Genomic DNA, 24,723 nt, shown 5'->3' with positions numbered 1-24,723 from the left:
AAGAGAGAAGTGGACATGAATGGTTACGTGCGCGGACTGCCTCAACATGCTGCCCCCTTGCACTGGAGCTTGCGCCGCCTCGTGTCGTCTTGGGCCCTGCTGACTGCGGGATCGACGCGGGAGAAACCAGCATCACGCCACTGGCCCCGACACCTTCTCAAAGCGACCTCCCTGGACCGTGCCCCGTCCTGCTGGCATTCAATCCAATCGGCAATTTCCCCATCGTGTGAGTCTGCCCGTTTGTCCGTCTTTTATGTTGTCTTGGGGTTTATAAGTAAGACTGTTTAATATAAGCTAATCATTGCACTATGTCTCCTGCTCCTTCCATTGCCTTGTAAATCGTATTTCCTTTCCTTTCTGCTTTAGTTGTGTGTAAATAGTAATAAATCCTGTTATTCCCTACTTTGTCTTCTACTTCTTCATGCTCTTTCGGTCACTTTAGAGGTTTCCATCATTGCACACCTGTGGCATGATTTGGCCAACGCTTAGGATCGGGTTTGGTACTGTTAATGGCTCGAACTTCGGGTTGCTAAAACCGCTCGGCAACCAGTCCATCTAAAACCGGGGTTCGAGCGGTACTTGTCTCCCTGTTCTGCGGAGGGACGGATAAAGGTATTCGGGATAAACCCTGGACCCATAACCCTGAACCGTTCCATCCCACGGGAGGGCATTACAAGTACCAGGACCGGGGAGACGGCCAGCTTAACAGGACAAGGGGCTAATCACCCCTTGCTAACGGGAGAGCCATCCCCCGTATCCGTAACAATATGGTGGCGGCCATCTTGGATTTTGACATGGCGACCCAATTTTCAATAGGTTTCTTCCTTATGCCTAGATACACCGACACACCAGATTGGAAGTTGGTACTTCGCTTATTTTTCAAGATATTGCACTCATAAGGTTCAGACATATATATGGTGGCGGCCATCTTGGCTCTTGACGTGGTGACCCAATTTTCAATAGCTTTCTTCCTTATGCCTCGATACACCCACACACCAGATTAGAAGTTGGTACTTCGCTTATTTTTCAAGACATTCCGCTCACAAGGTTCAGAAATATATGGCGTCAGACATACTGGCGGCGGCCATCTGGGATTTTGACGTGGGTTGCACCCACACACCAAATTCGAATGCGGTGCTTTGCTTACGCATGCACGCATGCACATACGCATGCACAAACGCATGCCCACACACACGCACAGATGGACGGACGGACGGACGGGAAAACCATAGTCCCCCTTTCGCTCTGCGGTGCGACGGGGGACAAAAATGGAAAAGAGAGCCACCTTCCATATGTTGCTCAAATGGTAAAGTTAAATTACCACTTTTGAGGGAACCACTCGAACCACTAAATGCTCTTCTAATGGGAAGAACTCCAGATTCTAAAATGTTCTTGAAAAACAAAGTACAACAGCTGTTTTCATACGACGTCTTTTGAAACAAATCAAATCAGAGAGGATGGTTATACAGTCACGTGAAAAAGTAAGTACACCCCATGTAAAGTTTTGACTTTTTCAACATATTTCAACATACAGCTATTTGATCTTCATTTCAACAATATTGAAAGATAAAGGTGATAGAATATAACAAATATCATGAAGCATTTACATTTTGTAGTCCATTGTATAATTTAAATAAACATAAATGAAAATTTTGCATGTGGAAAAAGTAAGTACACCCTTATATTTATCACTACTTCAAATACCTAAAATTAGAATCAGGTGCACCAGCTCAGGTGAAAATGATTAGAACATCGTTAGAGAGGATCTTGGAGGAACCTGCCTTATTTAAACCTCAGACATTTCGTTTGGTTTGCTCTTTGTTGTTGAAGTGTGCGGCGTCACCATGCCTCGATCAAAAGAGCTCTCTGAGGCCTTCAGAAAGAAGATTATAGATGTCGACGACTCTGGGAAGGGATTTAAAAAGATCTCCAAACAATTTGAAATCAATCATTCGACTGTCCGGAAGACCATCTACAAGTGGAGAAGATTCCAAACAACTGCCAACTTGTTCAGGCCAGGCTGCTCCAGCAAGTTCAGCCTGAGAGCAGACCGCAAGATGCTGAAAGAAGTCTCTAAGAAACCCAGAATGTCATCACGGGACCTACAGGTAGCTCTTGCCACTGTTGATGTCAAAGTGCAAGTGTCTACCATTAGAAAGAAGCTGCACAAATTTGATCGACATGGGAGGTGTGCCAGGAGGAAACCTTTGCTGTCCAGAAAGAACATCAGGGCGAGACTAAAGTTTGCCAATGAACACCGAGGCAAAGACTAGCACTTCTGGAACAATGTGCTCTGGACAGATGAGTCAAAGCTAGAGCTATTTGGCCACAGTACCAGAAGACATGTTGGGCAAAAACCAAAGACAGCATTTGACCACAAGAACCTGATACCAACAGTAAAGCATGGTGGTGGAAATATTATGGTTTGGGGCAGCTTCGCTGCATCAGGGCCTGGGCAGCTCACAATCATAGAATCCACGATGAATTCTTCATTTTACCAGAGGGTGCTTGAGGATAATGTGAGGCCATCTGTCAGAAAGTTGAAGCTCAACTGAAGGTGGACATGACAATGTGCAGCATGACAATGACCATAAACATACCAGTAAATCCACCAAGGAATGGCTGAAAAGTAAGAAATGGAGGGTTCTGGAATGGCCAAGTCAAAGCCCGAATCTAAATCCCATCGAGGGGTTGTGGGGGGATTTGAAACGAGCTGTGCATGCAAGAAACCCATCAAACATCGCCCAGCTGAAAGAATTCTGCATGGAGGAGTGGGCAAAAATTTCTCCCAGTCGATGTCAGAGACTGGTAGACAGTTATAAGAAACGCCTACTTGAGGTTGTTTCTGCCAAAGGGGGCAATACCACCTATTAGAGCCAAGGGTGTACTTACTTTTTCCACATGCGAAATTTGCATTTATGTTTTTTAAAATTATACAATGGACTACAAAATGTAAATGTTTCATGATATTTGTTATATTCTATCACCTTTATCTTTCAATATTGTTGAAATGAAGATCAAATAGCTGTATGTTGAAATATGTTGAAAAAGTCAAAACTTTACATGAGGTGTATTTACTTTTTCACATGACTCCATGCCGACTTTTAGAATTCAAGGCCATATTCATCATAAAATTGGTTCTCTTTTACCATTACGAGATGAACCTATTAAATTTCTGCAAATTTATTTCATGGGTAATGAAGAAGAATAGGCCAAACAATGAACAAATTTACAAATTCCGAATGTTGATTCAAACATTGTTCAATGTTCATGCTCTTCAAGATATGCTTCACGAATATAATCCTTATGTATCCAGCATAAAGTCTGCAATGGAAAAGATGAATTCAGATCACTAAAATAATGATCCATGCTGATAAAACCCCAGCTGGAGAACATGAACGGAGAAACAATGCTCCTATTACAGATGTGTAGCGATATTATTGGTTGGTCAGGAGCATCGCACAAGAGATATCGTCATCGAGCAAAGAGACTGCTGACTGAAAAGAATCAACGAAACACTTAGAGCCTTTGACTCACTTCAATATCCTTTGCTGTTTTGGAATGGGGAAGATGGCTACCACTTTCAGTATTTCCAGGTAAATCCACAAACTGGACCTCAAACTTCACAGAAGGTTCCGGCTATGAATTTTTATTCATATAGATTAATGGAAAGAGAACATGAATTCAACACAATACGAAGATCCACGTCTCTTTTCTATCAATTTGCAGTTGATATTTGGGCTAAAATTGCATCGGAAAGATTATTATTTGTTCGGACCCATCAAGCTCAGCTAAGAGCAACTGATTACCAAAATCTAAGTGATGCATTTAGAAATGACAAAGATCCAACAACAATAGGAAAATTAGTAATTCTTCCCTCTAACTGTATTGGTGGACCGAGGTCCTTGAATGAAAAAATACAAGATGCAATGTGTTCGGTGAGGAATGATGGAAAACCTGATTTATTCATTACATACACTTGCAATTCTCAGTGGCCAGAGATTAAAAGAGCACTCATGGTAAATCCAAAGCCAGATGAGCATCATGACGACATAGCAAGAGTTTCGACCAAAAATCATTGCTTTTTATATATTTGCTCAAGAAAAAACACGTATTTGGAAAAGTAAAATGCCACATGACAACATTTGAATGGCAGAAGAGAGGGTTGCCACATGCCCATATGTTGATTTGGCTGCAGGAGAAGATAATGCCCAATGAAATATCCATTTTTCCATAAATTTATATTGACCAAAATGGTTCATGGACCATGTGGACATTTTAATAGAAAGTCACCTTGAATGAGAGCTGGAAATGCACCAAGAACGACCCTAAAGATTTTCGATTGGAAACCCAATCGGATGGAGAAGGATATCCTTTGTACCGGAGGAGAAAGGTTGCTGATGGTGGCATTGAGGTGCTAATGGCTAAACATGTTGTAGACAATTTTTGGATTATACCACACAATCCATATCTCTCCCGATTGTGCAATGCCCACCTAAATGTAGAATTTTACAATTCTGTAAAATCGATTAAGTATGTTTGTAAATATGTAAATAAAGGTCAAGATATGGCTGTATTTTCATTAGGCAGAGATGGACAAGACCACTATGATGAGACCTATGCATATCAGAATGCACGATATGTAAGCACCAATGAAGCACTCTGGAGAATCTTTGGCTTTGCCATCCATGAGCATCATCCAACCATTCAGAAAGTTCAAGTTCATCGAGAAAATGGTCAGACGATTTATTATCTGCCGCTTCCGGTCCGAAAAAACCTTTGCTTCCGGTCCGGTATGAAGAGGACGCCGGCGTCACATGCTCGCCGCTTCTTCGACCGGGCCACTGTCAGTTGCTTTCTTTTTTGGTGGTCGTGCGGATTATTTGGCCATTGAGTCTGCCCTCTGCATAGCCCCGGCTCTGCTCCCTCCTTCGCCTGCCCGGCTCCTTCGCCTGCTCGCTGTTTCCTCGGGCGCGCTCTCGTGGGTTGTGACCATCGCAGCGGTTTGGTGGCGGTTTCCCGCCATGACCTAGATTTGTAGCGGCGGCGGTCGATTTCCGCTGCATTTGCTGCTTTGCCGTGATCAACCTTGGCCTCGTGATCGTCTCTTTGCTCCTGCCTGCCCTCTGCTTGGTCCCGGCTCTGCTCCTGGCTTCACCTACCTGGCTCCTTCGTTTCCTCGGGCCCGCTCTCGTGGGTTGGGACCATTGTTTCACCTCCTCAACCTTGGCCTCGTCTCGTCTCTCTGCCCCTGCCTGGCATGGCTCTGCGGTACTCCGCCGCAAGGCTCCTTCTGCTCAATACCCGCTCCACCCCATCATGCATCTCTGCCATCAAATCAAATGGACTCCTCCGACGACCCAGGTACATTCACCGTGGCTCCGGTCGTAAGTTTGTTTATTTGCAATCAGGTCACTCCATCCCCGTCCTCTGGTCGGCTCAGCGCACTCTCACTCTTCGTCCCAGCGCACCTGGTCACAGCAACGCACACGATCGCACCTCCTGCCTATGAACCCTGGCTATATCACCTGAATTCATCCCTGCTGTTCAAAACAACATCAAGCTCACTCTGTTCAACACCCGGTCCCTCAACAACAAATGCCTCATCCTGAACGAATACATCCTGGATAACAAACTGGACTTTCTCTGTCTCACCAAAACCTGGCAACAACCTCTGGACTACTACATACTCAACCTCACCACACCCAATGGATATTCCTACGTCAATAAACCACGCTCGGAGGGCCGAGGTGGTGGAATTGCCGTTATCCACCGTCAAGACATCAAGACCAACCTCATCTCCATCTCATCTGCTCCATCATTTGAACACCTGGCTTTTAAACTCTCTGGTCGCATGCAGTCAGTCATGGCTGTCGTCTACCGCTCTCCCAAACCACACCCATCATTCCTGTCTGACTTCTCCTACTTTCTGACCCAGCTATGTTCCCTCTCCCCCTCAATCCTCCTCCTTGGTGATTTCAATATCCACATGGACTCCACTGACTCCACAATAACCACTGACTTCACTGATTTACTCACCTGCTTTAACCTCACTCAACATGTCGACTTTCCTACCCATATCCGTGGTCACATTTTGGACCTTGTCTGCTCCACTGGATTAAATTTGCACCATCTCTCTGGCTCCGGCCTCACCCTCTCTGACCACTTAGCCATCACTCTGACCATCAACATCCCCGCCCAAACACCAAGGCATTATCACACTATCAACTTCCGTAAGCTAAACGCTCTTTCACCTACCTCATTCTCATCCACCCTCTCTGAAAAAATGTCCACTTCTCCCTTCATTGACCTCCACACCCCTTCCGACCTCACTGACTACTACAACCACACTCTCTCCTCCTGCCTTGACCAGCTTGCGCCTGTAAAAACCAAAACAGTTTCTTTCACCCATTCTGCTCCCTGGTTTACCCCTGAACTCCACCTGATGAAAACTCGTGCTCACCAACTTGAAAGACTCCGCAATAAAACGGGTCTCACAGTTCACTCCCAAGCCTACAAGGACCACCTACAACACTACAAAGATGCCCTCTCCCGCGCCCGCTCTGCCTACTACTCTCAAATTATCCACTCTGGCTCCGGAAACCCAAAAGTACTCTTCTCGACAATAAACAAACTCCTCCGCCCCTTGAACACCACCACCCAGTCATTCACAGTAGACAACTGCATCTCCTTCCTCTCTTTCTTCCAACGCAAAATTGACAACATCTACAACAGCTTGACCACCGCCGCAACCGCTCCCCCTCCAACCACCTGCCCCCCCTTGTCCTGCCATCCCCTGTCTCGGTTCTCCCCAATCTCCCCTACTGACCTCTCTGAACTCCTCATAGGAATGAAAACTTCCACCTGCACTCTTGACCCCATCCCCTCCAGCTTTGTCAAGGCCTCCCTCCCTGCTCTCTCTCCACTTATCATTGCAACAATAAACCCCTCCCTGTCTACAGGCATCGTCCCACCTTCCCTCAAAATTGCTGCTGTTACCCCCATTCTAAAAAAACCTGGTCTAAACCCTGACACCCTAAACAACTTCAGACCCATCTCCAACCTACCCTTTCTGTCAAAAGTTTTGGAACGCGCTGTAGCCACTCAACTCAAACATCATCTCTCTGCCAATAACTTGTATGAAACATTCCAATCCGGATTCCACTCCAACCACAGTACTGAAACTGCTCTCCTCAAAATCACCAACGACCTTCTCCTCTCCTCTGATGCTGGCAACCTCAACATTCTCGTCCTCCTCGACCTCAGCGCTGCCTTTGACACCATCGATCACACCATCCTCCTCACCCGACTTGAATCCACCTTTAACGTTACCGGCACTGCCCTCTCTTGGATTAAATCATACCTCTCTGACAGACGCCAGTTCATCTCCATCAATAACTGCAAATCCCCCACTGCTCCCCTCCCCCAAGGTGTCCCCCAAGGTTCAGTTCTTGGCCCCCTCCTCTTCGTCCTTTACCTGTCCCCCCTCGGTCACTTAATCCGCCGTCATGGTCTCCAATTCCACTGCTTCGCCGATGAAATCCAGCTTTTCATCTCCACCAAGTCCGTCTCCACCGACACCCACTCTATCCTGACAAACTGCATCACTGAAATAAAATCCTGGCTTCAAATCAACTTCCTCAAGCTTAACTGTGATAAATCTGAAATAATCATCATTGGCCCAAAAACGCTCACAAAATCCACCCATAACTTTGCCCTCAACATCGACGGTATCCCAGTATCCACCTCCCCTCACATCCGGAATCTTGGCGTCATCTTTGACCAAACCCTTTCCTTTGACAAATACACTAAACAGATCACAAAGTGCTTTCTTTCACCTGAAAAACATTGCCAGTCTCCGCTCATCCCTCTCCTCCACGGCTGCAGAAACCCTCATCCACGCCTTCATCACCTCCCGTCTGGACTACTGCAATAGCCTCCTCTATGGTTCACCCTAAAAAATCACCAATAAACTCCAATACATTCAGAACTCCGCTGCCCGTCTACTCACCCATTCCCGGACCCGTGACCACATCACCCCCGTCCTTTACAAGCTTCACTGGCTCCCCATCCCCCAGAGAATCCAGTACAAAATCCTCCTCTTGACATACAAAGCCCTCCATAACCTGGCCCCATCCTACCTGGCTGACCTCCTCTCCAGACACACACCCACCCGCAACCTCCGCTCTGCTGGTACCAACCTCCTGACCCCCTCCATCCGGTCCAAATTCAGATCCTGGGGGGACAGGGCCTTCTCCATCGCTGCTCCCACCCTCTGGAACTCACTACCTCACACCATCAGAGACTCCTCCTCACTCACCACATTCAAAACATCACTAAAGACCCACCTGTTCAACACTGCATTCAACATTCAACCCACAGCATTTAACCCCTGACTATCTCTTCTCCTTCTCCCTCCGTTTGCTTAAAATATTTCCCTATTGATTCTTGTCTTTTTGCAATTGTTGTTTTCATGTATTGTTATGCATTATGTTTTCCACTCTGTCAAAGTGCCTTTGGGCTTCTGGAAAAGCGCTATACAAAATAAATGAATTATTATTATTATTATTGTTATTATAACTCCAGCACCGCAGCACAAAAAGCCCAAGAGGCCCACATTATAACTCTTACAGCTTTTTCCAGCTTTGGAGAGAAGACAATTTTGCTCAGACACGCCTTGACAATGAGTTTCCAAAATATTTCACCTGGGCTGCTGGTGGCAGAAAGTGGAAAAGGAGAGTTCAAGGCAATCCTGTAGAAGGTTATCCAGGGGTAAAGTCTAAATATGCCCTTGGAAGGGTGCACACAATACATCCAAATATGGGTGAAGTCTTCTATGTGAGGCTGTTTCTTCATACTGTTCATGGTCCAAAGTATTTGAGGATTTGAAGACACATGAGGATAGGATTTGTGGAACCTTCAAGGAGGCCTGTTTATTACATGGCTTACTGGAAGATGACCTAAACCGGAAACAAACTCCAGAAGAAGCTGTGATTAGTCGCTCTCCTGGACGACTGCGACATTTATTTGCCATTCTCATAACACAGTGTGCCCTAACTGAACCCCAACAACTACGGAATTATCATAAAGAGCCTGTCTGAGGATATCTTACACAGAATTCAAAGAGAATCTCACGATTTAGAAATGACTTATCGCAATGAAATTTTCAATAAAGCTCGTGATATTGACGACAAAGTTATGGATTTCAGAGGACATGATTTGAATCATTATGGACTTCACAGACCTAATAGAACAACATGTGAATTAACGAGAGAAATGTTAAAGGAGATACATTATGACAAAGAAGAACTTGCACAGTTTGTTCAGGAGAATGAAAGAAAGCATTTGCATAGTCAAGTAGCCATAAATAGGAAAATCATGGAGGTTATTGATGTTAATGAAGGACGACTTTTTTTTATAGATGCACCTGGTGGTACAGGTAAAACTTTCATTTTAACGTTAATCCGAGCAAAGGCAAGATCACAGGTGCATATTGCACTGGCAGTTGCATCTTCAGGAATTGCATCTCCTCTTTCCTGGTGGTAGGACAGCTCATTCCACATTCAAACTATCACTTAACGCTCAAAATGAGGAGACACTAACTTGCAATATTGACAAAGGCTCTGCAAAGGGCAATGTCTTGAGAGAGAGCCAATGTTATCATCTGGGACGAGTGCACTACGTCACACAAAAAAAAGTCTTGAGGCATTAGATAATACACTCCAATACTTAAAGGAAAGTAGTTATGTTATTGGAGGAACTCCACTGATTCTTTCTGGGGATTTCTGAAAATTTCGCCCCGTTATACCAAGGGGAACTGAAGCAGATGAAAATCAAGCAAGTCTGAAGGCAGCTCCTCCTTGGGGTAAAGTTGTGTCATTTACATTGACAGTGAATATGAGAGTTCATCTTTGAGAGGATGAGGAAGTTGCCAATTTTGCCAAATTACTCCTTGATATTGGAAATGGCAACATTCCATTCGCTCCTAATTCCAACAAAATTACAATCCCAAATGGATGTGGAATTATTGTAAAAGATGAAGAAGAACCTAACAGTAATGTCTTCCCAAATATGAAGCAATATTACAAGATATTGATTGGCTTTGTGGAAGGGTAATCTTCGGTCCTAATAATTCTGATGGAGAAAAGATAAATATACAATTGATAAAATATATTCCATGAAAAGAAGTGTCACATAAATCACTTGACACTGTACCAAATGATGATGATGCCACACAATATCCTGTTGAGTTTATCAAGTCTTTGACACCACCAGGAATACAACAACAACAACAACAACATGCATTGTAAGGCCATTTTCCCTGCTAGAGCGGGGGTTAGCCTTGCGGTCCCCATGACAATCTTCTCCATTTTGCCCTATTTTCTGCATCTCCCCTTGTTAACCCCCTTGCCTGCATTTCTTCTTCCACCATCTTTAGCCAAGTCTTTCTCGGTCTTCCCTGTCCTCTACTTCCTTCTACATTCACTTCCATCACTCTTCTCAACCAGTAACTTTCATCCTTCCTCAACACATCACCAAACCATCTCAAGCTGTTCCTCTTCACAGCATCAATCACAGGCTCTATTCCCATCATCTTTCGCAATTCATCATTTTTCTTCCTCTCTCTCAACAATACCCCGCACATCCACTGAACCATTCGCATTTCCACCCTTTCCAGCCTTCGTTGTGCTCTATGTTCATTAGCCATGTCTCGCTCCCATAAATCATAACACTTCTCACACATGCAGCATACATCTTTCCCTTCAGCTTCAACGACACTCCCCTCCTCATCAGCACGCCACTCAGTTCCCAAAACTTCTTCCATGCACATCTCACTCTCGCAACCGTTGCCGAATCTGATCCACCTTCTCCATTCAGCATGTGTCAGAGGTAGCTAAATGTTTTCACACCTTCCAACTTCACGCCGTCTCCAAAATCCAACTCAGCATTTCCTCCATCTGCAGCTCCCTCTGTGCAAACCTTACATTTGAATATGGCTGCCACACTGGTTAATGTCCCTCTCAGACCACTGCATTTTTGATGAACCCACTCAGCGCACATTGTACATTGAATGGAATTCACTCCGACACCATTCCTGCACACAGCACATGGCCAGTTCCCAGTTCTTTCCACCTCACCACATGCTTTACCACTTGCCATCACCTTCGTCTTTCCGATATTCACCTTCAGACCTTTTGTCTCCATACATTCCTTCCATTTGTTCATCTTTTCCTTCAGTCCATCCATACTTTCCGCAATCAACACCAGATCATCTGCATACAACAACTCCCACGGTAAACCCTCCTTTACATTCTGAGCCAGCACCTCCATCACAGCTACAAATAGTAGTGGACTTAGTACCGAACCCTGAGGCACTCCCACCTTCACCTCAAACTCACCACTGTTCCCGTCCTGCGTCCTTACAGCTGTGCGCACTCTTTTGTACATTTCCATCACGACTCTGATCAACCATTCCTCCACTCCTAACTTCCTCAATGCCCATGTCAATACTTTGTGTGGAACCCTATCGAATGCTTTCTCCAGATCAACAAACCCAAGAAACAACTTATGCCGCTTCTCCATGTACTTCTCCTGCAACTGTCTCACAATAAAGAGCGCATCTGTCGTTCCTCTTCCTGGCATAAATCCAAACTGCATTTTGTCGATCTTCACCTTCTTCCTTGTCCTCCTCTGCGTATCCTCCTCCACTGTATCCTCCTCCTTACCACCAGAAATTCCACACCATATTTTAATCTTGAAAGTTGGTATTCCAATCATTCCATTGAAAAATGTCGATGCACCAAGATTATGCAATGGGACAAGATTGGTAATAAAGAAGATGCTGCCACATGTCTTAAAGGCCACAATAACAACAGAGAAATATAAGGGTGAAGAAGTATTCATACCAAGAATTCCAATGATCCCATCAGATTATCCATTTCTGTTTAAGTGATTGCAATTTCCAACAACTGTTTGTTTTTCAATCTCCATAAATAAAGCACAAGGACAGATCCTTACAGCTGCAGGCCTCCATCTGAAGTTATCCTGCTTTTCACATGGTCAGGTGTATGTTGCATGTTCTAGAGTAAGATCGCCAAGAGACTTCTATATTTTGCCCCAAGAAGATTCAATAACGACCAACGTAGTCTACAAAGAAACAATCTCAACACCAACAAAAAATATGCATGAGCTTATGTAAAATGTTTGTAGCTACCAGTAACGTATATGAAATAAAGTTATTTTAAGATAATTTACATGGCAGATAGTGTGATGTTGATAACATGAGTTTTACTTCAATTATGGTGTGGAATAAAGTCACTTGAAAACAATGTCCATGTCAGATATTGTTTTAATTAAGCTTGTGATGTGCAGATAGATATATGTCATGTTGATTTAATTCTAATCTCTCATCCGCTAGACACAGGACTGGTAACTCAGATGTGAAAAAGAACTCTTCATTTAACCCTTTAACATAATTGCTAAAGGAGTCACGTGACCTCTCAATTGCGCTGATCATTCAAAAACAAAAATAGTACAAACACAACCAATACATCGATTTAAAAGTTATTTTTGTGCTCATCTAACAACATCACTCTCAAGGGCAAAAAAAAGTTGTTTGTAGAAAAAAGGTGACCACTTAGCTAACTTTACAAAACATTCACCTTCAAATATACACACAAAATACATCATCATGAACGAGTGCAGATCCTCATATACAATGCCCCCACAAACCCACGTGCCACCATCGACAATCCAGCACATGCCAACGGGTAAACCTCCAACATCTACCTCACTCACAATAAGGTGAGTTTTGCTGTTTGTTTGTGACCTTACTGATTTGAGCTCCCAAGGTTGATCACAACGAAACCTTCCACAATGAGACGTTTTACAACAATGCACCTGAATAGGGGTTTAAACAGTCATGAGGACGTCATTTGGCCCATTATTTCCGTGGTGCTCTCCCGAGTTAATCTATTTATGACCCCGAGGTAATTTCTTGACTTCACCTTCACTCTTTTAAACCCTTTCCACCCCTTGGACCCCCTACACCCCTCAAGCAGTACTTCGGAGGTACAACAAGCACGGATTGGAAATCTTCACTGATGGAATGGAATGAGGTTGTCGAGGTTACCAGCTCCACCCATTGCGACATATGCTCATTGAATATTTACATTGAATTCTTGTTTCTACCAATACACACTCCAAAGTTAATTTCTCAGTTCAGGTCAGACATCTACGAACCCCCTTCATTGACAGGTATCTTCCCTAGAATTTCCAATAACACAGACAGTGCATTTGTGCTTTTGGGACCTCTCTTTATTGCGAAACCCTTCACAAATTTAAGCTTTATGAAAAACATAGGCAGGAGACTTCTTCTGATTAACAATTTTACAACAGGAGTGTTCTCCCCACATCACACATGTCAATGAAACATGGACTACAGCAAAGATAGAGCAACAATTGATGTCCAAACTGCCATGGAAAGATGCCATCTGGGCATAACCAAAAAGGGTCAAGAAAACCAACCAAATCAGACAGAAATCAAAATTCCGAAACACTCGTCCCAATCAAAAACCTCAACTGGAACTTGTCTGGATACATGGCAAGTGCAGAAACAGGAATTACAAACTGGCAACCAAAGAAAAACCCTGAAAGGAGCACAATGAGATCCAAGATCAGATTGAGAGATTAAGTTATATTACCATTTGGGGTCATGGCATCAATTTTTCAATAATTCTTCATTATGGGAATATGGAGAACCAGATTAATAAATTTAATATTTTTTTAAGCTGTCATTTTTAAAATCCTCTTTACCTCATTTTCCATGTCCTGGTATTTCAGATTTCAGCATTCCTGTATGGATCTTCACATGTGATCTCAAACTGCCTTTTTGAGAGAAACCTTTATCACATATTGAGCATTTGTGGGGTCGCTCTCCTGTATGGATCTTCACATGTGATCTCAAACTGCTGTTATGAGAGAAACCTTTATCACATATCGAGCATTTGTGAGGTTGCTCTCCTGTATGGATCCTCATATGTTCTTTCAAATTACCTTTTCGAGAGAAACCTTTATCACATATCGAGCATTTCTGAGGGCGCTCTCCTGTATGGATCCTCAAATGTAATTTCAAATTGCTGTTATGAGAGAAACCTTGATCACATATCGAGCATTTGTGGGGATGCTCTCTTGTATGGATCATCATATGTGATTTCAAATCGCGTTTTTGAGAGAAACATTTGTCACATATCGAGCATTTGTGAGGTCGCTCTCCTGTATGGATCCTCATATGTGATTTCAAATTGCTGTTATGAGAGAAACCTTTATCACATGTCAAGCATTTGTGGGGTCGCTCTCCTGTATGGATCCTCATATGTTCTTTCAAATTATCTTTTCGAGAGAAACCTTTATCACAGGCAGAGCACTTGTTGGGGCGTTTTCCAGGGTGGATCCTCGTGTGCATTTTGATGTTACTCGTTGAAGCAAAATCCATTCTGCACACATTACACTTGTAACGTTTTCGCCTTTCCAGAGTCTTTTTGTGTTTGTTTAATTTAATGTTAATCTTGGTGTTGCGAGGACCAGACATGCACTTGCATTTTATACGAAGTGAGTCTTGATCTTGTGATTGCTTCTTCAGAAAAGGCTTCTTCTTCACTATCAAGCTGCGACTGGACCTTATTGGTCCCATATTCCTTCTGGATTGTTCTACAGAAACAAAGAACACATTTCCTTTTTTTTGGTCAAAAAGAAAATATTTAACTCTTTTCCAAAAATTATATATTTTGTATATGTTAATTATAAAATATATATGTTAATGTTTTACATTTTCACTCACCAGTTGCAAAACACGAAGCACTTCCGTTTGTCATGTGAATATCATCTGAACCTTCCTTTGCAGAAGAACATTTTGAATCTTCTGTTACAGATGAATCGTTGTTGTGTTGTCTGCCTTCCATATTTACAGGATAGACATCACCTGTGTACAAATCAGCGTCAGTCTTTTGCAGAGAAATGAGATTGAGGACTTCGAGAGAGCTCATAGAAAATGTTACATCATGGAATGTCCACTTCAATTTGAATATAATAATGAAATTAAAGATTGTTAAGAAGAAAAATTCCGGATATTAAGCGGCATTGAAGCAGTCTTATACATCACCCTAGTTCACCCCCCTATTTAACATGTCCAAGTATCACTAAATTGGAGCATAGCGGAAGTAACAAGAAAACGATTTGTGTTCGACAGTGTTCAAGTATTTAATTCAATATAAATAAAATGAGATTGTAAAATTCATCAAAAAAAATATTCTGGAATTTACTTGCGTTGCACAGTGTCTATTGCATCACTCTATCAAACACATTACATTGGTGATTTGTGCCTATACTTTGTATCCTTTATGATGTCATTATAAAAAGTACTTTTCCGGTTTGGAATGATTTTCAATTTTGTTTGACTGCCATGTAGGCAAAGTGAAAATATTGTTGCAGACGTGGGGTTTGGCGTGCTTCACGAGTGGGGCTTCTCAGACTCTCTCCGACCTCTGGACCTGGAAAGCCGCCGTACTGTGGATAGCTTCGCGGCCTCATGGGATGTTAAGCAACTACTGACACAGATTGAGACCGCCAAACGTGGCAACACAATTGATCTCGGGAAGCGATCCTTTCATGGCATGAACAGGCAGGCAGCTTCTCCTCGGCTGCCCAGCACGTTCAAGCAGCGATTTCTCTGGCGTCCCAGCTTTTCAGCCACTTCCACACTCAATATTATATGTCTTGTAAGCCTCCCTCTGTGGGAAAGTTTGGCGGCACATCCATAGCCTGCCAATTAATTTAATTTTTGGCATTGACATTCGGCAGATTTCCTAAGTGTTCTCCACATCCACTGCTCATGCTACGGAACCTCCACAGACGTCACACGCATACACGCAGCCATGTATCTTTCACCACACCCACTCGTGCCGTCGTACATCCCCAAACCATGCATGCTTACAAGCTGCATCGGAAACAAGCACACACAATTTACACACACTGGCCATCTCACAACCTCGCGCACACCATTTATTCACACGATCCACACCACAGTCAATCTCACTCCATTCACACACATGGGTCATGCTGTGTCACTCAATAAATGCTAAACAATGGCACTGATCATTGTAGTGAAAATGTCTCAAAGTTGAACCCAGGTGTGGTGCTTGCTTAAACCACTGAGAGGCGTCTATAAGACCTCGGACGTCCGCGACTTCGGGCCACTCCTGTGACCTTATTCTATGACATGTAGACTCGGATGGTACGTACCCACTCATATTCTAGGCTTGCGTGCTTTGACTAATATTAGCAATCCTTCCTATATGATGCCAAGATCCTGATATATATTGCATGATTGCATTTTACAGGATGATGCCAGAGATCTGATTGTTATTAAACCTACCTATGGGACAAAGTTGTCGACTTGATTGATTTTCACAACACTTAATAACAATCAGTCTACCGTCCACTCAAGGACAAGAGGTGGACATGGTGGGACACAAGATGATCCAGGTGCCGCAATTTGCCGCCGACCCACAAGCAACGGATTCGGCCACGGAGCTGGCGCATTGGCTAAAGTCCCTGGACAATCAGTTCAAAGCCCAGGACGCCGATGTCACTGATGAAACAAAATTACAGGTACTGCAGACTAAAGTACACAATACTGTCTACAGGGGAATCGAGCAGTGTACGACGTTCAATGCTGCGGTGACGAAGCAAAACGGATTTACATTAAGAAGCAAAGCGTGGTCTATTCCCGGCATCTGCTCGCAAAGCGGACTCAACAGCCCCCAGAGTCGCTAGACCACTTCGCACAAGAGCTGCGATGTCTACTCGCTGAGAGTGCCCATGAGGTATGGACACACGAGCAAGTACAGGACGACCTTGTACGTGATTCTTTTGTCTCAGGAATTGGCTCTTCTACCATTAGACAGAGGCTTCTTGAAGTTGAGGACTTGACGTTCACGGAAGCTTTACGGCTGGCTCACGTCTACACTACAGCTCATGAACAATCCGACGCTTATGATCATACGCGTGTCACTGCGGGGATTTCTCTTCAAGCCGGACCGGAGAGGGCTACCGCCGACGACACGGAAGCCGACACGGCATCCCTGCCGGAACCCCTGGCTTCTCCCGAGAGGACCCTGATTCCGGCTTGGCGGCAGCTGCAGCTGCGGGTCCAAAGCCCGGACGAAATGCTACGTGCTATTTCTGCGGGAATCGACAACATCCCCGGTCGGCGTGCCCGGCTCGGGAGGCGATATGTCATCTGTGTTCAACAAAAGAGCATTTTGCAAAAGTGTGCCGAAAAGCTGCGCGGGGCAAACGAACACGCGCGACAATGAATGTGCTTATCGCCGGGACAAAGGGCCGAGCACAGAGCGGGGTGCCTCACCCGCCTTTGATGAGCGGCGTACCTCCTCATGGGCCCCTGGCTGCACGCTCGACCTTGGTGAGATTCATCGGACCGCCAAAACAAATGGCGCAAATATGCCCGAACGTGGAGCGACTGTCCTTGGCTGGTATCCAAACATCTCATGATGGCTATGAGACTCACCGCGCTACTCTAGCACCATCCGAAGGCTGCTCATACGAACTACAAGCTCCTGTTTTGGCACGGCAAACTGCAGTTGGCTTCGAAACTTCTCGCGTGACACGAGCGCCATCCGCAGGCTGCTCATACGAACTACAAGCTCCTGTTTTGGCACGGAAGACTGCAGATGGCTTTCAAACTACGCGCATGACACGAGCGCCCTCCGGAGGCTGCTCGAACAAACGGAAAACTGCAGCTGGCCTCGGATCTACACGCGAGGTGCGATCGTCTCACTCTGATGGCTCGGCTTCTGCCGGACCGCCTGGCCTGGGTCAGGCCATCATCCCACTTATGATCGAGGGAATTTTTGCACAGGCTCTAATCGATACAGGGTCCACGGATAGTTATATCGATCATCGACTGGTGCAAAAACACGGATGGTCGATCCTCGGGACATGCCGTCGGATCTTAATGGCCTCCCAAGGGCTTAGGCTCAACACAAAAGGGGAATGTCGATTGACGCTGGTGATAAAGGGACGAATGTTTCCAGATGTACATCTCATGGTCTTACCTTCTCTATGTGCTGATATCTTGTTAGGACATGACTTTCTTAAGCGACACGGATGTTTGGAAATGGAATTTGGTGGTACTGATATGCTGGCTGTTTGTGCACTCGCAGGGATGGAAATTGAGCCTCTGTTGCTGTTCCCCAATATGACCACGGACTGCACACCTGTGGCGGTAAAATCGCGGCGCTACTCACGAGCAGACACGCAATTCATTGCGGAAGAGACAGCCAAGCTCTTAAAGGAAGGTATCATAGAACCTAGCTGGTCGCCGTGGCTGGCACAGGTCTTAGTGGTGCGAAGTGAGGTGCATCGCAAACTAATGGTAATCGACTATTCGCAGACGATTAATCGATTTACACAGCTGGACGCCTACCCCCTTCCGGGAATGGATGCCCTGGTTCGACAGGTTGCCCAGTACTCAGTCTATAGCACTCTCGATCTACGCAGTGCGTATCATCAGATCCCCATCTCTGAGGCAGACCGCATCTATACCGCGTTTGAATCAGGTCAAAGGTTATACCAGTTCACCCGACTACCTTTTGGGGTGACGAACGGGGTTCCTGTTTTCAGAGGGCTATGGACGACCTCATCGCTAAGGAGAACTTGACCGATGTCTTTGTATATCTGGACAATCTTACGGTTTGCGGGCATGACCAGGGGCATCATGATGCAAATCTGAAGCGCTTCCTCGAGGTCGCGCAGAGGTATCGCGTAACCATGAATGAGGCTAAATGTCATTACTCCATGCGCACGATATATCTTCTGGGGTACACCATGACCCATGGCTCTGTTGCTCCTGATAAGGAGCATCTGCGACCCTTGCTCGATATGGCCCCGCCCTGCGATCGAGCTTTGCTAAAGCATGCTCTCGGGCTGTTCGCCAATTATTCTAAGTGGGTGCAAAATTTCTCCGCGAAACTCCGCCCACTTGTGGCCTGTGAAGCGTTCCCCATGAGCCCAGCCGCCTTGGCTACCTTTAGGGGCCTTAAATCCGACATTGCTGGCGCCACTGTGGCAACGATCGACGAGAGCAAATCTTTCGTCTTAGAAAGTGATGCCTTGGATCATGCGATAGCGGCAACTCTCTCCCAAGGGGGGCGCCCTGTGGCTTTCTTTTCACGGACTCTCACCTCCGCTGAGCAGAGGCATTCGTCTGTCGAAAAGGAAGCATACGCGATCATCGAGTCGATTCGGCGATGGCGTTCGTACTTGCTCGGGCAATGCTTCCAAATCATCATGGACCAACAAAGCGTGGCGTTTATGTACGACACCTTACATGCTCAACGCATAAAGAATGAGAAAATCACTCGCTGGCGTATCGAACTCGCCGACTTCTGCTACACCATCAAATATCGCCCGGGGAAGGATAACCTGGTCGCCGACGCCTTATCGAGGCCAGCTACGTGTGTGGGTCACATAACTTTGGAGGGTCTGCACGCTTTGCATGACACTATGTGTCATCCTGGGGTGATGTGTTTCGCTCATTTTGTGCGTTGTGGTAATCTGCCGTACTCGGTTGAGGACATCCGCTGGGTCTGCTGCAACTGCCCTGTATGTGCGGAACTCAAACCGCGTTTTTACAACCCTCCCATGAGGACGCTGGTCAGGGCTACTAGACCGTGGGAGAGATTGGCAATGGATTTCAAAGGCCCGCTGCCGGTGTCGAGTAACTCTCGTTATCTGCTTTTTATCGTTGACGAGTACTCGCGATTCCCTTTCGCTTACACATGCGCAGATATGACGGCTGCCACAGTCATACGGTGCCTGCAGAATTTGTTTTCTATGTTTGTGTTTCCGGCCTACGTGCATGCAGATCGGGGTGCGGTGTTCCTGTCCCAGGAAGTGAGGTGCTTCTTGCTCCAAAATAATGTTGCTTCGAGTTACACCACTCCGTACAGACCGCAGGTGAATGGGCAGGTCGAACGCTTCAATGGGATCATATGGAGGGCCGTCATGCTAAGCCTCAGGACCCTCGTCTGGGGCCTAGATAAATGGGCTTGGTCGCTACCTGCAGCGCTGAACTCGATCAGGGCTCTACTATGTACGGCCACCAACCAGACTCCTCACGAAAGACTGTTCCACCACCCTAGAAGCTCGGGTAGTATCCGATCTTTACCCAGTTGGCTCGCTGAGCCGGGGCCGGCTTATCTCAAACGTGCGGTTCACACGAGCAAGTACGATCCTTAGTGGATAAGGTGCAAGTACTCCAGGCTAATCCCCAGCATGCTCGTGTGATGACGGCAGATGGACGTGAGTCCACTGTCTCCGTACGCCATCTCGCCCCTTGTGGGGTCATCGACCCTTATAGGGATATCGACGAACCGATTTACGAGTCTATGGACTCTCCCGAAGCGTCCCCAATGGAGCGTCTGCCGTCCCTCCCTTCGCCAGATACACCCCCTGACTGAAGGCACTAAGGTGCCCCCTCCGACACCTGCCTCCAGCAGCTACTCCGATGCAGGGGACTCTGGGCTTGGGGATGTCATACCCAGTAGTTTCCGGACCCGTGCTGGCAGGATAATTTGCCGCCGTGACAGCTACGGATGGACCGACTGACATGGATTGACATCCCTAATCAATTAATGCTGACGCACACTTGATTCCTGCCTAGCGGCCATGTAGTTCTAACGGCGGGGAGAATGTAGTGAAAATGTATCAAAGTTGAACCCAGGTGTGATGCTCGCTTAAACCACTGAGAGGCGTCTATAAGACCTCGGACGTCCGCGACTTCGGGCCACTCCTGCGACATTATTCTATGGCATGTAGACTCGGATGGTACGTACCCACTCATATTATAGGCTTGCTTGCTTTGACTAATATTATCGATCCTTCCTATATGATGCCAAGATCCTGATATATATTGCATGATTGTATTTTACAGGATGATGCCAGAGATCTGATTGTTATTAAACCTACCTATGGGACAAAGTTGTGGACTTGATTGATTTTCACAACAATCATTATGAACAAGAGCATTTATTCGAGGCATGGATCCACCAGCATATCTCCGACACCGTCAAGATGGCGTCCCGGCCATCTCTCCAAAAATCCCGTTCCGCTTAAATCATCATCTCTTCCCAGCAATCCTTAAATATCTGGAAATTCACCAACAACAACAACAACAACCGCAAACTCGGAAATAATCAAGCATGTAAGAAAGAACACAACATTTTCTCCCCCCTCCCACAAAGTGCAGGTATACAATGGGGTCACAAAATCCTGAAAACGACTGGGATGGTGGCAGGCTTTCTGAGGTCGTTGCAGTGCCCCCACAGGTTCAAGCCCTTCTTCTATATCAGCCGTATCACCTGTATTAGTGGGGCACATACCAACTCCCACCTGGCTGGAAGGCTGGGTCACAGGGGCAGCCACCTAACCTCGTCTGCTGGCATGCCACCGAGACCCATCCTGAAGCTGGAAATTCACTGGTCCAAGCTGTCGGCTCACACGAGGTGTGGAGGACCAAAATGATTACATGTTGTTTTTCCGATGAGGATATTTAAATCTGACCCAATCATGAACCTGTTTCGCACATAGCCTTGATCTGTGTACTCTGTCAAAGTGTTGCTTCATGTGCTGCTGGCTCAGCTGTACGGCAATGCTGGCAGTCGGTGAGGGGAAGCAAGACCCCGTGGGTCGAAGCCTGTGCATCGGCAGCAATAGCTCACATTATGTCATTGACATTGCTGGTGAGGCACCTGTGGTGGTGTGCTTAATTGCCCTGTAGTGCATGACAGTCTTTCATAGGGCTGTTTTAAACGCACAACCTTGAGCTAGGTGTGCTCAAATTCCATTCTTGAGGGTTTGGTTAAACCTTTCCACCCCTCCATTGGCCTGTGGGTGGTGCACGGCCATGCGGATATGTTTAATTCCATTGACGCTAAGATACGTGGTGAACTCAGCTGAAATGAACCGTGGGCCATTATCTGTGGTAATGACCTGTGGCACCCCACAACGAGCTATCAGTGTGTCCAGGATGTGGGTAATGTTCTGGGAGGTAACTGATCCCACAGGAACAACCTCAAGCCACTTGGAATGTAAATTGTATGCGACCACCAGATAGCGTTGATGGTGAGGGACACCACAAATTTCTCCACAAATGTCTAGTTGTAGGCGTTCCCTGGGGTTAGACAGCCAGGCAACTGGCTGCAATGGAGGCGATACGGGCTGCCAGCTTTGCTTCTGATGAAACAAGCCGTACCATCCTTTACCAATGTTTCAATGTCATGGTCGATGCTGGGCCACCACACCAGGTCACGGCAATGTTGCTTTACCTTAACCACGCCCAAATGACCCTCCTGAGCCACACTCAACACTTGTGCTCGCAGCATAATTGGCACCACTGTGCGGCGTTCTCGCGCCACACAAAAATCGTTCCAACAGGATAGCTCGTCTTTCACCGGAGAAAACAGTATCAGTTTGTCTGCTACTCTGGCCAGCCATCCCTCTGTAATATAAGAACGCAGGGTACCGAGAAGAGAGTCCTCCTTAGATGCCCGCTCGAGCTCCGGAAGGGATAACCACATCATGTCGGGGTCCATGCAACAGTTGTATTAGATCCTGCTATGTGTCTTCTGGTTCAGAACAAGTGTGAGCATCCATAACTGATCTGGATAAGTGGTCCGCCATGGTATTGTGATGTCCAGGTGTGGACTGAAGCTGGAAGTTGTACTGCTGGAGTCAGTCCGACCACCAGTACAATCAGAGTGGCTTGTGTACTGTGCCTGATGTGGACATCAAAGCCGTGAGTGCCTGGTAATCTGTTCAGAGTGTAAAGGGCTGCCCATACAGGTACAGATGCCAGCGTTTGCATGCTAAAACGCAGGCCCATGCCTTTCTCTCTCTCCCATGGAATATTTTTGATCCATGGGACTCAAGGCACGGGATGCAAAAGCGATGGGTTTCTCCACGCCACCCTGCACCTGGGACAAAATAGCCCCCAACGCCGTGGCCGAAGCATCACAGGTGACCAATGTGGCACTGTTGATGTCAAAATGAGCAAGAAGAGGGGCTGTAGTGAGCTGAGCTTTCAACCTGTATATTGCTGCTTGACAGGATGGGGTCCTATTCCAGGAGGCTTCCTTCTGAAGAAGCTGACATAATGGTGCAGTGATGGATGAGTACTGTGGCAAGAACCAGATGTCGTAGGCCACCATGTCCAGAAAGGAGGCCAGCTGAGAAACAGACTGAGGCTCAGGGATGCGGTGAATCACTTCCACATTGGACTGGAGAGGGGAAATCCCGTGAGGTGACAGCTTAAATCCCACAAACTTTATTTCGGGTACTGCAAAAACACATTTGTTGCCATTCAGTGTTAAGTTGTGCTGAGCAAGTTTCTGGAGCACTTGGACCAAGCGTTCATCATGTACTGAGGTGTTGGGACCATGTACCACTTTGCAATTTAAGAACAAGGACATGCCCGGGATGCCAGCGAAGATGGATGACATAATCTTTTGAAAACAGCTGGGTGTGTAGCATAAGCCAAACGGCATACGGGTGAAACAAAAAACTCCGGTATGAGTCACAAAAGCCGTAAGGTCCATCCTGTCTGAAGCAAGGGGAACTTGGCGATAACCTTGGCGTAAGTCCAACTTCCAAAAGACCGTAGAGCCGAAGAAACAGGTCTTCAGCTGTTGGAAGCAGATATTTGTCGGGAATAATTGCTATGTTCACCGCACACAAGTCTACACAAACTCTATGTCCCCTGGGCTCTTTATTTGCTATAACGAGGTTGGAAATCCAGGGGGATTTCTTTTTTTTGTATAAAGAATCGAGGCTCGTGAAAGAGCTAACATTTATTTCACAAACAAATCAGACAAACAAAATATATAAAAAGAGGGAGCGGTAGACAAGATGGGGAGAGAAGGGGAAGCACACAAACACAACATTTGAGAGCAGGGACATCGGGAGATGTGTGTGAGGGAGAGGGCTTGGGGGGAGGAGGCGTGGGAAGGGGGGGGGCGATGGTAGAAGTATAAAACACAAGGACACCAAGGACTTCCAGGACAGAAGTTGGTATTTCAAAAAAGTGGATTTGAGGTGAAATTAGCGGGGGTAGAAAAGATCAACGTTTTGGATGGGCAAAGATAAGAGATGGTGGTGAACAGTTGTTTTAAAGACCTGGAGGGAGGAGTGGAATTGAACAGAGTGAGGGAGTTTGTTCCAGAGGCAGAAGAAAAGAGGAATGAAGGAGTGAAGGTGAGCAGAGAGTCTTGATTTTGGCAGTTTAACCATAAGAGGGTTGCAGGCAGATCTTGTGCGACCTGTAGGAATATTTGGGGGACCGAGCCCAGAGAGAGCTGGGGGGGCAAGGTCGGAGAGGAGTCGGTAGAAGATGGAAAGGCCACCAACCTGCCTGCAGTGAATGAGTGAAAGGCCCTTGGAGTTAGCTTCATCACGGGAAATTCCAATGATTCTGAACGCTTTGGTTTCAACAGCGTGAAGACGAGCTAGGTGTGAGGCAGGAGCATCAGCCCAGAGGGGAGAGCAGTATTCCATTGATGCATTGATAGGCTCTATTATGCCAGTCTCCAAGAGGACATTCAATTTAGTCGTGACCTGGTCCCACAAGGCAAGGGGAATGCGGCGTAG

At 46.1% G+C, this 24,723-nt stretch overlaps 2 protein-coding genes across 3 annotated transcripts in view; both read right to left on the bottom strand.

The window, feature by feature from the left end:
• The window catches only part of LOC144888231 (uncharacterized), a 186,398-nt gene that overhangs the window by 109,004 nt on the left and 52,671 nt on the right, over positions 1 to 24,723 (bottom strand). The window lies entirely within an intron of this gene.
• LOC137419613 (uncharacterized) overlaps positions 13,299 to 24,723 on the bottom strand; it is a 63,753-nt gene continuing 52,328 nt past the window's right edge. The window contains exons 4-5 of the mRNA XM_078770568.1: positions 14,840 to 14,980; positions 13,299 to 14,709 (exon numbers count right to left, since the gene is read on the bottom strand). Coding sequence (XP_078626694.1) covers positions 13,817 to 14,709; positions 14,840 to 14,980 — 1,034 coding nt within the window. The 3' untranslated portion in view covers positions 13,299 to 13,816. The remainder of the gene's footprint in view (positions 14,710 to 14,839; positions 14,981 to 24,723) is intronic.

The sequence above is a fragment of the Myxine glutinosa genome, chromosome 1, assembly GCF_964187855.1.
Source record: "Myxine glutinosa chromosome 1, kmMyxGlut1.1, whole genome shotgun sequence".
Lineage (NCBI taxonomy): Eukaryota > Metazoa > Chordata > Myxini > Myxiniformes > Myxinidae > Myxine > Myxine glutinosa.
The sequence above is the reverse complement of the archived record's forward strand: the minus strand, read 5'-3'. Positions and strand labels throughout refer to the sequence as shown.